The sequence below is a fragment of the Podarcis pityusensis genome (genome assembly GCF_964106645.2).
Source record: "Podarcis pityusensis genome assembly, chromosome: 2".
Taxonomy (NCBI): Eukaryota; Metazoa; Chordata; class Lepidosauria; order Squamata; family Lacertidae; genus Podarcis; species Podarcis pityusensis.
Genome location: NC_138029.1, coordinates 6,097,083 through 6,113,127, shown reverse-complemented (window position 1 = coordinate 6,113,127; position 16,045 = coordinate 6,097,083). Strand labels below are relative to the sequence as shown.

Sequence of the window (16,045 nt, the reverse complement as noted above, 5' to 3'; positions counted from 1 at the left end):
ATTTTAATTTTTTTTAAGTTTTAAAAATATCATTCATTTAATTTGATGAACATTTGAATCTGTATGTATTTCAACTATATGTGATAGCCTTTTTTTCTAGTTTGGTGTGACCTTATTCTTAGCAACTGTATACCCTTGGCCATACAGTGTAATTTTTTTTTAAAAAAAAGAAAGTAGCTTTAATGCTTTATACACTTAAAGTACCTAAGCCTATACAATTATGTGTAACAGCATGTGAGGTAGCCTTGATTTAAACAGTTGACGTTTCTATATTTTTATTTAGTGCCAGTAATTGGTTTTGCAGTGCCATTTTTTAATATTCCTTTTACTTTAAAAGCTACATTTCATGCATACACAACATAATTTGAATTCAAATTGGATGGTAAATATACGTTTAGTGGCAGGCTCAGTGAATAACGCGAGTCATTCACGTTGCATTTTCAATTTCAAGTTTGGTGCAAAAAATCAAAGAATGTGAATTCACTGCATTGCACCATTGAATAAAAGTATCTGTACAGTTTTTGGTTGCCATCTGAACAAGTTTACCCATGAACAAACAAGTATATCAACTAATTATATCATTTTCAATGCATTAAAATGAATATTCTCCTATTTTAAATGAAAATTCTCTAATATTCTCATTAATCGAGAATATTCTCCAAAAGATTATTCTCGAGAATTTAACATTACTAGTCACAAACATCCATTTGTCACATCTTATCTTGCAACCATCTTGTTGGGACGCGGGTGGCGCTGTGGGTAAAACCTCAGTGCCTAGGACTTGCCGATCGCATGGTCGGCGGTTTGAATCCCCGCGGCGGGGTGAGCTCCCGCCTTTCGGTCCCAGCTCCTGCCCACCTAGCAGTTCGAAAGCACTCTTAAGTGCAAGTAGATAAATAGGGACCGCTTTATAGTGGGAAGGTAAACGGCGTTTCCGTGTGCTGCGCTGGTGCAGGCTCGCCAGAGCAGCTTCGTCACGCTGGCCACGTGACCCGGAAGTGTCTTCGGACAGCGCTGGCTCCTGGCCTCTTAAGTGAGATGAGCGCACAACCCTAGAGTTGGACACGACTGGCCCATACGGGCAGGGGTACCTTTTACCTATCTTGCAACCATCTTATATGCAGTAGCCCAGCCTCACTACCCTCACAATGCAGACAGGAGCGGGGCCATCTAGACAGCAGTTCATGGCAGAGGTAAGGTTCAGAGTGGGGACTTTGTAATTAATAGCTCATTCTCTTAAGCCTTCCAACTCCCACTGGGTGTTCATACACAACTCAGTACCCAACTGGCTATTTGTAACAGGTGTCATAACTACTGCAGTGCCTGGGCGAGCAAATTCAGGAACAAAGGCAGTAATCTATGGCTGCTGTCAGAACACTGGCCTTATCCCACCTCAAACATCAGTTTCTCTCAAGGGAACATGCCTGCAACCAATGCCTCCAGTGAGCTTATTAGTAGCCTATGATTGCACCTTATGCGGCAATCTTCCTGCAGTGTGTCCAGCTGAGCAATTTATAACCCTCCCAATTAGCTCCACACTGGAAGTGTACACTATGATTTATTAGCTGAATTTCAAACTTGCTTTCGAACCAGCATTCTCAGTGTTCGAAAAACAAATTACTGAAGTTGTGCATGATTTTAAATTTAAAATTAGCAGATACATACTGTACTAAAAAAACTATAAAACCTGAGCAAAATCACAAAACTATAAAACCTGAATATATAATAAAATAACAGCAACTATAAAATCTGAATGAACCCAGTAAGAAAACACCTGCTCAATAGCTTTCTTCTAAAACAGGAGAAACCTAACGGGAAAAGCATCAGCAATTTCTCCAAAAGCAGGCCTGGAGGGCATCTCTGGGAAAGGAGTTCCACAACAAGGGTGCCTTGGGCAAGAAGGCTTTCAGCCTCATGCATTATACTCTGAAGTCCAGTATATGACAGCAGTAAGGGGGTCGGAGGCAGATATACTGCATGCACACTACAGCTGAGTACCTAAAGTTTTGTGCAGGCTTGTAAGAGTCTGAAGTGTAAGACATACCTGATAATCCTGGTCATCAATGCTGAAACGTTCGCGAAGATTGCGGAAGACCTGTGGGCAGTATTCCTTGAATTTGAAATGGCTGGGCAGGTTTTCTCTGCAAGAGTCGAGTGACAAGAGTTAGCTGCTACTCCAAAACTCGGACTTCACATGAAGCAGGGTGAGCTGGAGGAGGGAGGTGAACTAGAGCTGGGGTGGGGAGAATCACATTTCTGAATGCACCTCTATGAAAAAACAAAAACAAAAAAGCCTCCCCCCCTTCCGCACAAAAATAAGAACCTAGCACATCAGTGAAGACTACAGCCCAACCAATTCGCTCCCTGTTGCGCTAGTTTCTACTTACAGGGTGGGTTTTGGTTTCAACAAATAAAGAAGCATGATGAAGTTTGATTCTACCCACCTTGCAGCAGTCTGAAGTGGTACAGCCACTCAGACTCTGCTATGTTTGTGGTCCAGGCCTTACCTTCTCCTGCTGTAGATGGAACCAGCTCTCCATCAGAAGCAGCCCATTACAACCCAATCTTATACATAACCAAGCTCCTTCTGCTTCTTTACCAGAAGGCCAGTTTTTCTGACAAGTGAGCAAGGCCTAGTAATAGCTACCAAGTCAATCTGGGCATTATCTCAGTAATCTGCAACCCAAGCCCCATAATCCCCTGCCCATTAGTATCCTCTACCACAGGGTGTAATCCTCCATTATTATGCAAATGGTCTCATGACCAGACAGGCAGAACAATCTTCCTTTAATACTAAGCATTAAATACCAGGCAGAGGGGACAGCGTGTGAGAGGGAAATGATTTTTTTGTCCAGCTTTGCACGCGCTATTCAATTTTTTTGTACTTTTCCTGGAGGAAGGTTCAAATCAGGCAATTGCTGGCCTTTCTGGAGTGCTACAACAGAAGTGGGTAACCTGTGGCCACATGCAGCTCCTAACACCTTCTGACACCACTCCATCCTTCCATCCCATCAGAGGTCCTACCTTCCTCCTTAATTTCCATAGCTTTAAAAAGCTGTTTCCCCATCCTCACCCCTCTCTTCCTGTGTGGATTCAGAATAAAAGGGGCCATATATTATTTGATAGAAATAAACTGATGTGTTTAACAAATCTTTTTCCTGGTATCAAAGCTTGGGAAAAAGACGTTTTCTTCTTGGTTTCTACTCTCTCTGTGTGTGGTCACACTAAAATCAGAAAAGAATTATTTTCACATGCTTTCTAGAGCAGTAGCTGCATTGGTCTGCTGAATTAAAAACAATAATCTCTGTACAGTTATTTGAGAGTAAACCTTTCAAACCAGGTGGGGCTTACTACTCTTCCCAAGAGTAGGCTGGCAGGGGACTGGAAATTCTGAGTGAAGGTAAAGATGGAAGAAGGGGAGTTGTCATTCAGGTTCAATAATCCATAACATTTTTCGAGTGCCCTCCATCCATCGCTAACATGCAGTCCCCGACCAGTTATCCTGAAGGAATGAGGCCCTTAACAGAAAACACTTGCCCGCCCCTGTGTCACAGTCATAGGATAACTAGACACCTACACGGCCGCCCATGTGCAGGCTATGCTCTTAAAACGAGAGTGTTGCTAATAGCTGACTTATGGTGAGAGTTGGAGGGTGCTAAATAAAATAATTTATTATTTATACCCCACCCATCTGGCTGGGTTTCCCCAGCCGCTCTGGGCGGCTTCCAACAAAACACTGAAATACAATAACCTATGTTAGCTTCCCCTATATTATAGCATGTGCATTTGGAGGAACTATGTCCCTGGGGTACAGCATCTGCAGTCTTTTCTCAGATGCCTGAGGGAAGCCCACAAGCAAGAGTCGAGCACTACAGCTCCCTCCTGCTCATGATCCCAAGCAACAGGTATATAGAGGTATACTGTCTCTGATAGTGGAGGTAATACATAGCCATCATGGCTGAAGGCGCCAAGCCTAATACCTTGCACTTCCAGTTAAAGGATCTCAAGCAGCAGGGGTGGAATCTGAAGTTGGGCTAGGAAGACTATGTGCCTTTCCGCTCCTAGACATATGCACCACCGGTCCTCACCTGTTGAAGAGATGATTGTTCACCTTTATTTTAGAATTCGCTTTGAAGTCATCAGGGAGAAGCATCACTGGCTGGGGAACTTGACTCAGTTCATTGATCTAAAGAAGGAAAGCAAATGTGAAGCCACTGGCTTCTCTTGTACGAAGCAGCACATGTCAGGAGAATGTAATAGCACCAAGGCAAGGCCTTGAGAAGAGAGTTCTTGTCTACCAAGAGCCCCTGGAGGAAGTGACATCCAGCCGAATGCCATGCCATTTGCAACCTAAGACTTGGGCACTAAAGCTATGCTGTTAGTTTCTCCAAGCACAGGCTTCCTCAAACTCGGCCCTCCAGATGTTTTGAGACCACAGTTCCCATCATCCCTGACCACTGGTCCTGCTAGCTAGGGATCATGGGAGTTGTAGGCCAAAAACATCTGGAGGGCCAAGTTTGAGGAAGCCTGTCAAAGCATATCAGCAGGATGGACCTTTGGCAAAGGGCCATGGCTCAGGGGTACCAGCACACCTGCTTTGCATGCAGAAGGTCTCAGATTCAATCTCTGGCACTTCCAGGTACAGGTGGGAAAGATCCTGGTCTGAAATCCTGGAGAACTGCTACAAGTTGGCATAGGCAGTACTAAGCTTGACTAACCAGTGGCCTGGCGCAGTGCAAGGCATCTTTCTAAGGCAGCTTCATGCGGTCCTAGCGTGGCGTACAACCAACAATAAATTAAGTTCAAAGTTGCACCAAGAACGTATGAAAATGTATACAGTATATACTTACAGGAAGAGCATTCAAGAACGTTTGGGTTATCAACAAAGTTAATACAGCAGTTCAGACAGGATTAGCCTAGAGACTCATAGCAGGGAACCGCCAGTCAAGACAATGGGCTTCAGATGGAGACAACCAAGGAGGAAGGTTATGGCGAGGATTAAGAGCGCTGAAGAAAATGTTGCTTTAGTCCAGGGGTCAAATAGTCACAAAATAGGTTGCCTCAAAGCATGGGAAAGGAAGACTATAGGGTTGAAAAATGGATTTTCTTGTATTTGCATAATTTTTACCTGGGATTTACTCCAAGCCACCATCAAAAGAAATATCATACCTATCTCCAGTGCTATTTTTCTAGAAAAATAGGTGCAGGAACTCACCACAAACACCTCTCTTGTTCTCTTCAAATGGCAATGGCACCCACCTGAGGGGTGCCGGAACAGAGTTCTGGCTAAAAGAAAGCCCTGCCTACCTCCATGGAATGACCTGTAAAAATCACATATTCAGCACCTGTCAGTGCCATCATGGCACAAAACATGGGCCCTTGGAACAAACCCACGTGCTATAGTGGCTGCAATAAGTGCTGGATAGCTGCGGGGGGAGGTTACAATGCAAGCCACAGAAACCAATGGCAGGTTCAATTTGATGGTGGTTTGGAGGAGATGCCTTAAAAAAGTCTTAAGGATCCATGGTTTTTTTGCCATCCCTGACCCCACCCTGCTGCCCTGAGGTCACCCTTTGCCCATACATCTATCTTTCTGTTCCTCACAAGCCCATCCACCACAGCTCACAGTTTCCTTTGTTCTAGATAGCATTTAGAAGGGATGTCCAATCAGAAGGGCAGAGGGCGTGTTTCAAACGTTATACCCACATTCATCACCCCGGGTACCAGCATCTCTCAGGATGTCTCCCCCCACATTGTGCTCCTCCAGTGAGTTTTCCTTAGGGGCACCTAGCTTGCCACTGCAGGAGACAGAATCCCAGGCTAGGAAGACCTTTTGGCTGCCCCAGCAAGGCAGTTCTTAGGGATCTGTCACTAACTCAGGAGCTATGGTCAAATTGGACTGTCAGTTCTTGTTCATGGACTAATCCCAGGATAAAAACTCTGTGATAACAGTCTGGAGTTAATCACCTCTGAAACTTGATTATGAGAAAGAGTCCAAAAGAGAAGTATCAAACTGATTGTTGTGTAGGCTTCCACATTTAGGAGAGTGAATCTCCCACAGGGAGTTTCTTTCAAGCACCCTCCAGTTCACAAGCCAGGAAAAACATGGAAAATGTACCAGCAGCCTGGGCTGCTACAAAAGATCAGGACGTGATCTGTATTGATATGATCATGGAGAGATGAGTGAAGGTGACTCATCGGCATACATATCTGGGCCTGGCCTCTGTGGGAGAGACTGTTTGCTGGCAAGGGAGATGGCAATGCTGAGGAGCCAGCCGGAATTTCAGTCGCCACAGCCCTTTCTCCTGCAGCGGAAGCTGCAGTGCTGAGGTAACTTTAAAACCAGTCCTAAGCTAAAGTGATAAGTATGAGTTGACCGGCTGCTAGCATCCAGCATGTCTTGTTTGGGGGGGGGGGGCTGTGATACCTGCTTTGCTGGGGATTGTGTATTATGGAAGGAAGTGTGGACTACATGGAACTGGCGGAAATGACTGGCAGAATCCGAGACCAGAGAGAAGAGTCGGTGGAAGAAGATTGGAAAAAAATTAAAGTATACTTACAGAAACATTGTAAAATTAATGAGTGTTAGAAGGATGCTGGAATGAAGTTATATGGTTTTAGTAGAAATGCAACAAAGAATTAAGTAAAAGCTGATTGATAACGGGTTAAAACGAAAAATTTAAGGTTAGACCGTTAAGCTTAATTATAGGGAAAAAATTGAGAAAGATGGGAAGAATTTGCTGAATTAGTGAATTGAACTAGAATACAAAAAAAGGGAGGTGTGAGGAGGTCGATGAAACAAGTAAAGGAAAGGTAAAGATACAGAATATTGGATGTGTGTTTTAGTTTTCTTTTCTTTGTTTCTTTTTTGCTGTATTGTTGTATTGTTTTTCTATGTTTTTTCTTTTTTCTTTTTTATTGTTGTCCTTTTTCTTTTTTCTGTAATTTCTGAACTTTTAATAAATATCATTTAAAAAAAAAATATTATGGAATGAAGTGTTCAAGTCTGCAACACGTATAAATTACACAAATTAAGCAAATTTGCTCAATCTCTTGTTTTGTAAATTTAAACCGCAAAAAATGGTAAAAAAATAAAAACAAAACAAAAATGTTCTGTCTTTGCCAGTGAGAGAGGGCAGGGGGGGGAGGCAAGAAAAAAAGTCTGTTGGAGGACATGGAAGCTCTGCACTTGGCCACAAGAAGACTTGGCTGGCTTCTGTTATTTCCACAGGCATCACCTACACATTTTCAAGAATGTAATTGAAACCACAGGGTCTAGAAACTTGTCTTTACAAATATTAAAGGTTTGATATTCAGGAAGTTGAATCCCACTGGATTCTCCATGTTCTCTGTGCTGCCCCAGAATCACAGCATACAGACTGCATTGGCAAAGTCAGTGGGTACAGAATACACAGGGATGACTGAGTAGAGAGAACCAAATAGTAGGTATCATATACTGACTAATGCTGAATATGGTGTGAGGACCCTGCATACATAGCACCAAAGAGGGGGCACTTTGGGTCCTCCAGGTGTTGCTGTTGGGCTTCAACTCCCAACACCCTCAGGCACCATGGGCAATGGTGATGGGAGTTCGTCCCATCTGGAAGTCCATATTCCTGATCCCTGCAGTACACTATTCCTCATGAATTTATTCCACTTTCACTTCACTTTCCCTCCAAAGAGTTCATAGCTGTTTACATACAGTTCCCATGCAGTCTCCCGTCAAAATACCTAAAAGGGCCTGACCTACTTGGCTTCAAAACCGCAGAACTGCGTCATGTGCCTTTGGACTAGACTCAAATCGAGAGCAGTTATTGTCAGCCACCAACAGAACCAATGGAGTTCAGTAGCTTTTCCTTACTTCAGGTTTCTGAGAAAGATCAAAGTTATTTATTGGGCCTACAGGAATGAACCAATCTGGGATATATCCTTTGTGGCAAAAAAACTGCAAGACTCAATATGCTTCAGAGAAAACAGTAACTGCAGCAAAATAATCAGGCAAATTATTTGCACAGGGTTGTGACTACAAGCTCATTCAGCTGGAAGTCTTCTGACATGGGACAGTCTGACCTATCAAACAAAGCCATAAACAGTGCATTGATTTGAACATCATATTAAACCAGTGTTAAAAATATACTATGGTTTGTATCTAACTAAATCACTTTATGTGCAGAACAATTTCCACAAGTGCCACTGAACTTCTGCCCTTCCTTTCCCCATGCACTACCCCCAATCTGCTCCACAAGGTTTTTTGGGGGGGAATCTGGAGCAGGATGGGGGGTGTATATGCAGGGGGAGAAGTTCTATTGGGGTTTGGGCTGGATGTTCACCAGTATGTAGATGATACCCAGCTCAACCTCGTCTTCCAATCAGAACCAGTGAATGTCCTGTCTGGAGGCAGTTGGAGGATGGATGGCGGCTAACAGATTGAGGTTGAATCCTGACAAGACAGAAGTACTGTTTTGGGGGGACGGGGTGGGCAGGTGTGAGGGACTCCCTGGTCCTGAATGGGTTAACTGTGCCCCTGAGGGCCAGGTACACAGCCTGGGAGTCATTTTGGACTCACAGCTGTCCATAGAGGCGCAGGTCAATTCTGTGTCCAGGGCATCTGTCTACCAGCTCCATCTGGTATGCAAGCTGAGACCCTATCTGCCCGTGGACTGTCTCACCAGAGTGGTGCATGCTCTGGTTATCTCCCGCTACCTTTGAAGGTGACTCAGAAACTACCACTAAGCTAGAACGCAGCAGCTAGACTGGTGACCGGGAGTGGCCGCAAGGACCATATAACACCAGTCCTGAAAGACCTACACTGGCTCCCGGTGCATTTCTGAGCACAATTCAAAGTGTTGGTGCTGACCTTTAAAGCCCTAAATGGCTTCAGCCTAGTATACCTGAAGGAGTGTCTCCACCCCCATCGTTCTGCCCGGACACTGAGGTCCAGCTTTGAGGCCCTTCTGGCCTTTCCCTCACTGTGAGAAGTAAAGCTACAGGGAACCAGGCTGAGGGCCTTCTTGGTAGTGGCACCTGCCCTGTGGAACATCCTCCCATCAGATGTTAAGGAAATAAACAACTATCTGACTTTTAGAAGACATCTGAAGGCAGCTCTGTTTAGGGAAGTTTTTAATGTTTGATGTATTTTTACTATTCTGCTGGGAGCCGCCCAGAGTGGCTGGGGAAACCCAGCCAGATGGGTGGGGTATAAATATCATTACTGTCGTACCTTGGTTTTCAAACACCTTAGTTCTTGAACATTTTGGCTCCCGAATGCTGCAAATCTGGAAGTGATTGTTCCAGTTTGCAAACTATTTTTTGAAGTTTCAGTGGCTTCCGATTTGTGGTAGGAGCATCCTGCAGCCAATCAGCAGCTGCGCTTTGGTTTCCGAATATTTTGGAAGTTGAACGGACTTCTGGAACAGATTCTGTTCGACTTCCAAGGTACGACTGTACATTATTATTATTATTATTATTATTACTACTACTGTTATTCCCACAAACGCTATTCTGTACATGCAGTCATTTAGTTTGAGAGCAGAGATGGTGAACTGAGGTCAAGAGGCAATGCCTTGCTAATGCCAGTGAACCCAGTGTGATCCAAGGGCAAAGACTGCTTCAGTTTCCTTTCTCAAACAGTAAGAAAAATCACCACTTGCTTCGCAAGGCTGTTACGAGGAAGAAAGAGAGAGATTGGGACTGTACGATGCTATGCATATTTAAACTGTTCCATGCATAATTATCAAGTTTCTCTGGTATCATTCCCAGCACTGAATGAGGGTCAGAACAGAGTCAATGCTTCTAAATGAGTTAATGCAGCTTGCAATTTAGTAAGCCAGTTCTAAAATGGAAACTATCTCCCACCAACATTAATAGCCATACAGAAGAAGACTGCACATACAGAGTTAAGAGGTTAGAATGATCTGGAAACACCTAAGCCAAGATATATTACCAGAAAGTTTCCATCCAGGCCAAGTGAAAAGGACCCAAGACACGCAAGGCAGACTTAACTTCACCAATTCTATTTTATCTCGTTTCTTAAAAGAGAGAAGGGGAGGGAACACGAGCCACACAGCATATTATTTTTAGGCACAAATACAAGCTTTGCAATCACACTTTGGAAGCACTGAAGGGCAAAACGGAAGGAAGCAAACTGGCTTTTTGTTCATCAAGAGGCTTATGCTTGCAGCAATCAAGACAGTTTGCAAGGCAGAAGGGCATGCTATGAGGCCCACGTACCAGCCGCCTCCTTCGCTCCGGAATCTGAATTATCCTGGTGTTGTGCCATAGAGCTCATATGCTCCGCCCTCCCCCAATACTTTGGGGTCGTAAAACTGTTGGAATCAGAGGGAAAGGGTCAGTTGAGCTTAGGGAGGGAAAAGAAAGGAATGCAGCCAGACAGCTTAAGACCTGTGCAAGCATCTCACAAAGAGATGCCACTATTGTTCTACAGAAAACACACTTTAGGCCTATAGGTGTTGGTTAATTCCCTTCACATCCAAGGTCTGGGGAGTGACATTATTTTGGAGCTGAAAAATGAAGCCAGGCTCGTCACAGAGGATGTTGCAGTGTACTACAGGAACTGCAGCTTCCACTCATGATGCTTTAATACATTTATCAGAGCACTGCACTCTTGACACTTTTGCAGTGCCCAAAATCAAGCTACTCATGTTCCTATGAGCCATGGAAAGGAGTCCCTCAGTAAGCAATCCCAGTTTGTTAATATGAGAGCACTCCAGGGCATTCATGGCCCAACTGACCTGGTCATTCCATCACATGTGCATTCTAACTGTGGAAACAGAAGCCAAGAACACCAAGAATCTACATGTAGCGTACTTGGCGCAAACCTCCATATTCATAGCCACAAATCCTCTTCTTAAAGAGAAAGTAAGTAAATTTTGATTGAGCCATACTTGGACATGTAAAGTTCATTCTATACCTTCCCCTATTAACTCAGACGAATAAAAAGAACCTAGATGCAAGTTCGCAGGAGACTTCAGCAAGGGATTTCAGTAAAGAACAGGAAACACCACACTTCAAGGGATTACATGGAAGTTGCCTCCCAACGGGACCAAAACAAGGCTAAATAGTATTGGTGAACCCCTTGTCACAAGGAATATGAAAATAGTGATGCTGAAGAGCAAGATGCTGACTACTATCCTGAATTTTAGACTATATGTAGTCACCTGGGAAGCACTGCCTTAACAAAGGCATGGCACTCTGGAAAGCCTTACCTGTTGACCTTGAGAAGTCCACAACAATAATCATTTCGGAAAGCTGTGCTGTGAGAACAGTTTCAGGTGGCTTGTGGACAGGCAGCATTATTCAGCTGTAGAAATCTTTTACTGCTGATTTTATATAGAATGCGTCATCTGAATTGCCTTTCAGGAGTTTCAGGTTGGGTCTGCATATGTGTGTTTTATTCTGTCACAGTTGATGATGTACTTTTAACACGCAAGCCAGCTTGGATGAATTTTTTATTCAAAAAGATAGTATGTAAACATTCTAAAGTAAAAATTGAAAAGATATCTAAGTGACAAAAAGGACAAAGGCTAGAGAAATCAGTAGCAGCACAATCCTACAAGCGTTTTCTTGAAAATAAGTCCCACTGTGTTTAGTGAAGCTTATACCCAATTAAGTGTGGAAAGCAGTTTTGCTGTTCCGTCTACTGTCTAAAAATAATCTTTGCCAGAAGCTTTGGATGCATGAGAGGGAGCCTAACTGGCCAATCAATCTTCAGCCAGTCAGAGTCCTGTAAAAATCCCCAATATGGTGAGAGGGTTTATATAATCTCTACTGACATCACAAACACTCCCAACAAAGTTTCTATGGGGTTGAGAAAGCATACCACTCACTAATGAAAAGGACTAGCATAGGATACTGGTAGCAGGTCAAGAGCAAAAACACAGAATAAAAACAGCAAGAATGGAGGATGGAAAGAGGATTTCACAAGACAACAGTTCAGCTATTAGCCCCAACACATCTCCGCTGTTCATGCCTCCCAGTCCCACAAGGGAGACTAAAAGGTAAATGTTAAGAGAATAGATGACAAACCATAGAATTGACCGCAACAATGATTGGGGGGGAAATGGGGAAGGCAATCTTCAGTACAGATACCTAACAATGACAGCAAAAAACTATGCAGGTCCCAGAGGAAGAAGTGTATTTGCCCAGGTAACAATGGCAGGATACTCAATGTTGAGTAACTGATGACATTTCAGCATCTCTGTCTCTTTGATGATTCCCCAAACTAAGGTCTCAAGAGATGAGAGTCTGATGGGGAGAAGGGCATTGTTTGGTAAGAGATTAAAACTAAGACGTGCTGGTATCAACCAGGAATAGCCTATGTGGGTGCCCTCCAGATTTTGTGAACTACAACTCCCATCCAACCCCAGTTAGCATCACCAACAGTCAGGGACCATGGGAACTGTAGTCCACAGCATCTGGAGGGCACCACATTAGCTATCGCTTTATAGAGCCACAGAATCATAGAGTTGGAAGGGACTCAGGGGGTCCAACACCCTGAAAGAATCAAATGAAAAAGCAAGAAAGTGAAGGGGATGGGTATTTGGAGAATGAAAAGTGACATTTTGAGAAGTTATCCGTCTACTTCTTTGTTCATTCATTTCTGTTCGCTGGTGAAAATCCTTTAATGCAAAATTCCAAGATTATGATCTCAAATGGAGGGAAATATTTTTTGATGTCAGGTTGACCCAGAGAGTTCCTTGAGAGCCAGTCCACAAATACATGACTGAAAGAGTAATATTTTGCACGTTCACTGAGAAGTAGGCTCCACTGTGTTAAGTGGCGCTTACTGCTCGGTTAAGTGTGTTTAGGACTGCAACCTGGGTATTCATTTATTTACGGTATATCTGTATACTGCTTTTCACCTGAAGATCACAGGCTGGTTCACAACATAGAAATACAAAATGAAGACACAAAACACATAATCAAACCAAAACAAACAAAGGTACCTGTTTGATCTCAAGAAAGTCCAAAACTCCACCTGCTAGTCCCAGGCTAGTTCCAAAACTCCACCTGCTAGTCCCAGGCAGAATGAAATTATCACCAAGCAACAGATGAATACAGGGATGCTTCAGATCCGGTTACCGGAAGACTGCTACCTGCAACTACACTCTTCCAACTGAAGAAATGTTCTCTTTTTCTACTGCAAGTCTAAAGTGGTCAGAACACCTGTCTCTCCACATTTTGAAGCAGCACATGGGCTATTCACAGGCATGTAAGAAGGGTGAGCCTTGCAGTAAATAAGGAAAATCTCCCTGAAACTATGGCAAATAGGATACCTGGGCGATATATGGTTGAGATTATTTCTTAGCCACCCTAGTATCAGATGGGCAGTCCTCATCCACCAGATTTGGAAGCAAGGGACAAGACAGAAAAGGGGAAAGAGATGAATGTGTTGGTTCACCCCTTCAGTGTCAACACAATGATTGCTTCAGCCTAGCCATCAAGAGCAGTGTCCCCAGAGAACATGGAGAAATAAGTTTAATATCAATATTTGACTAATGTACTTATTGATGCTGTTTATTTGCCTTTGGAATGCTTCATTTTCAAGCAAATACTACACTTCCCTAACGCGCATTCAAAACAGCTCACAATAGCCGAGGAAGTGCCTACATTAACGTAAAGCCAATATAAACTGTAACAAAGCAGAAATTATTGCTAGCCAGTGTATTCACACAGTGAACAATTCTTAGCACCAGGTATTGGGGAAGATTAACTGAAAAGAGAAGAGGGGCAGCTACTATAAGCTATTATATCTTGAAGAATGGTGATGGTGAAGTGATAAAAAGAAAGAGGTAACAAGTGGTGGTGGGAAGGAATGTGTTGGATACCAAAGTTGCCAAATACCTCTGGATCAGGATAATGCTTTATGTGCATGTGATGAAGGGGATTCTGGCCCGTGAAAGCATGTGCCATAATAATGTCTTATGGTCTGTAAGGAGTTTGGGGGTTGTTGTTTTGCTACAGAGAGATTAAGCATGTAAATAATAATAATTTGTATACTGTCCTTCATCCAAAGATCCCATGGTGGATCACAATAGAAAAATGCAAAATTATTGCAATTCAGGACAGTTTTGTGAATGGATCCTAAACAAGAACCTTCCTTCCTTCTCCCACCTACCAGGAGTAGATCTCGCCCCGCCCCAACTCAGTAGCTGCCCGCCGCATCCCACATACACGGGTCAAGGGTAGAATTGGAAGGGATTCCGACGGTCATCCAGCCCAACCCCTTGCAATGCAGGAACCTTTCACCCAACGTGGGGCTCGAACTCACGACCCTGAATTACGAGTCCCACGCTCTACCCATTGAGCCATCCCAATCTGGGGTCTGACCGGGAGGCGTTACCTGGTGGTTGATCCCCCAGCCCAGCACGCCCAGCAGAGGGTCGGCTGACCGCAGCACCTTCACACGCTGCGGCACGAAGTGCTTCTTCTTGGTCTTGGTGCGGGTCCCCGGCCCCACCGAGGCTGCCATCCCCGGGCGCCGCCGCTGCCAGCCTCGCCCGCTCAGCCGCCCTGCCCGCCGCTCGCTCAGCTCAGCCTCGCCGCCGGCAACGGAAGCGGCGATCAGCTGATGCCGCCGTCACGTGACCCAAGGGAGGGAGGGAAGGAAGTCGGCTGGGGCATAGAGGAAAAGCGCGGAGTGACGCACAGAGGGAGGGAGAATGACCTGCACTTCCGGTAACAGATGAATCATAGGTAGAAGGATAGAGTTCATGATGGATGCAAGAAGCTCAACTAGACCATACAGGGCAGATGGCCAGCCAGCCTCTGCTGAGAAACCTCCAAGGGAGGAGAGCCCACCACCTTCCGAGGAATCTGATCTGCTGCCGAACAGCTCCTAGTGACAGAAAGTTTTTCCTGAGATTTAGTCGGAATTTCCTTTCTTGTAACTTGAAGCCATGGGTTCGAGTCCTGCCCTTCGGAGCAGGAGAAAACAAGCACGCTCCATCCTCCACGTGGCAGCCCTTGAGACATTGGAAGATGGCTGTCATATACTTTTCCTCAGACCTTGTATTTTGGAGGAGGGGAGAACGAATTCCTATGCCCCACAAATGACCCAGAGATGCATTTTAAATAAAAGGACACATTCTACTCATGTAAAAACACGCTGAGTCCCAGACCGTCTGCGGGTTGGATTGAGAAGGCGATTGGGCCGGATCCAGCCCCAGGGCCTTAGCTTGCCTACCCATCAAATATAGCGGGCCCACGAGCTGCACTTTGCTTCCCATGCAAGGCCGGACCAGCGCCCAGCCGTCGTGCCCTTTCCTGAGGGAGAGCCAGCGTGGAGCCAGGGCAGGCGTGCAGTTGGCTCCGCTGAGGGAGACGGCTGCGCGCTCCACTTTGTAAGCGCTGGGCAGGAGCCTACTGCTGAGTCCACGCATTACAGTCCTGCCCTCCCTGTCTCACATTAGCTGGTTTAATGTAGGTTTTGGACGGCTCTTATTGTTTTGTTACGTTTTCCTCACAATGACCCTGTGAGGTACGCTAGGGGGCAGGTCCCTCCACTCTCTATTTTCTAAGCCAGCATTGTTTCCAGAAAGGTGCTGTTGGGGAAGGAAAGGAACTAAAAGGTGTCCAGGGTTCAAGTCCCCTCTTGGCTATCAAGCTCCCTGGGTGACCTTGGACCAGGTTTTGGGCTCTCAGCCTAGCCTACCTCACAGGTTTACTGTGAGGATAATTTGGTGAGAGGAATTGCATCTTGTGCACCACTTTGAGTTCCTTGGAGAAGATGTAGAGTTTTCATGTAATAATGCAATAAAGCACCAAGAAAGGCCTCTAGGTGCACAAACAAATTTTAAAAAGATGCCTAGAGGTGGCAATTGTGGGTGAGCAGCTAGGCCATGGGTAGGCAAACTAAGGCCCAGGGGCCAGATCCGGCCCGATCGCCTTCTAAATCCAGCCTGCGGACAGTCCAGGAATCAGGATGTTTTTACATGAGTAGAATGTGTCCTTTTATTTAAAATGCATCTCTGGGTTATTTGTAGGGCCTGCCTGGTGTTTTTACATGAGTAGAATGTGTGCTTTT

General features: G+C 44.8%; 1 protein-coding gene across 3 annotated transcripts in view; it reads right to left on the bottom strand.

Annotated features, from left to right (window-relative positions):
* Window positions 1-14,549, bottom strand: part of PIP4K2C (phosphatidylinositol-5-phosphate 4-kinase type 2 gamma) — a 36,495-nt gene extending 21,946 nt beyond the window's left edge. Inside the window, exons 1-4 of one of the 3 annotated variants that reach the window (XM_080990294.1) lie at window positions 11,226-11,383; window positions 10,231-10,325; window positions 4,089-4,186; window positions 2,045-2,141 (exon numbers count right to left, since the gene is read on the bottom strand). In XM_080990294.1, the coding sequence (XP_080846420.1) occupies window positions 2,045-2,141; window positions 4,089-4,153 (162 nt within the window). In that variant the 5' untranslated portion in view covers window positions 4,154-4,186; window positions 10,231-10,325; window positions 11,226-11,383. Of the gene's footprint in view, window positions 1-2,044; window positions 2,142-4,088; window positions 4,187-9,943; window positions 10,029-10,230; window positions 10,326-11,225; window positions 11,384-14,362 lie in introns of those variants that run through there. The other 2 variants (XM_080990293.1, XM_080990295.1) reach the window with 2 other exon arrangements.
* Window positions 14,550-16,045: the final 1,496 nt, after the last annotated feature.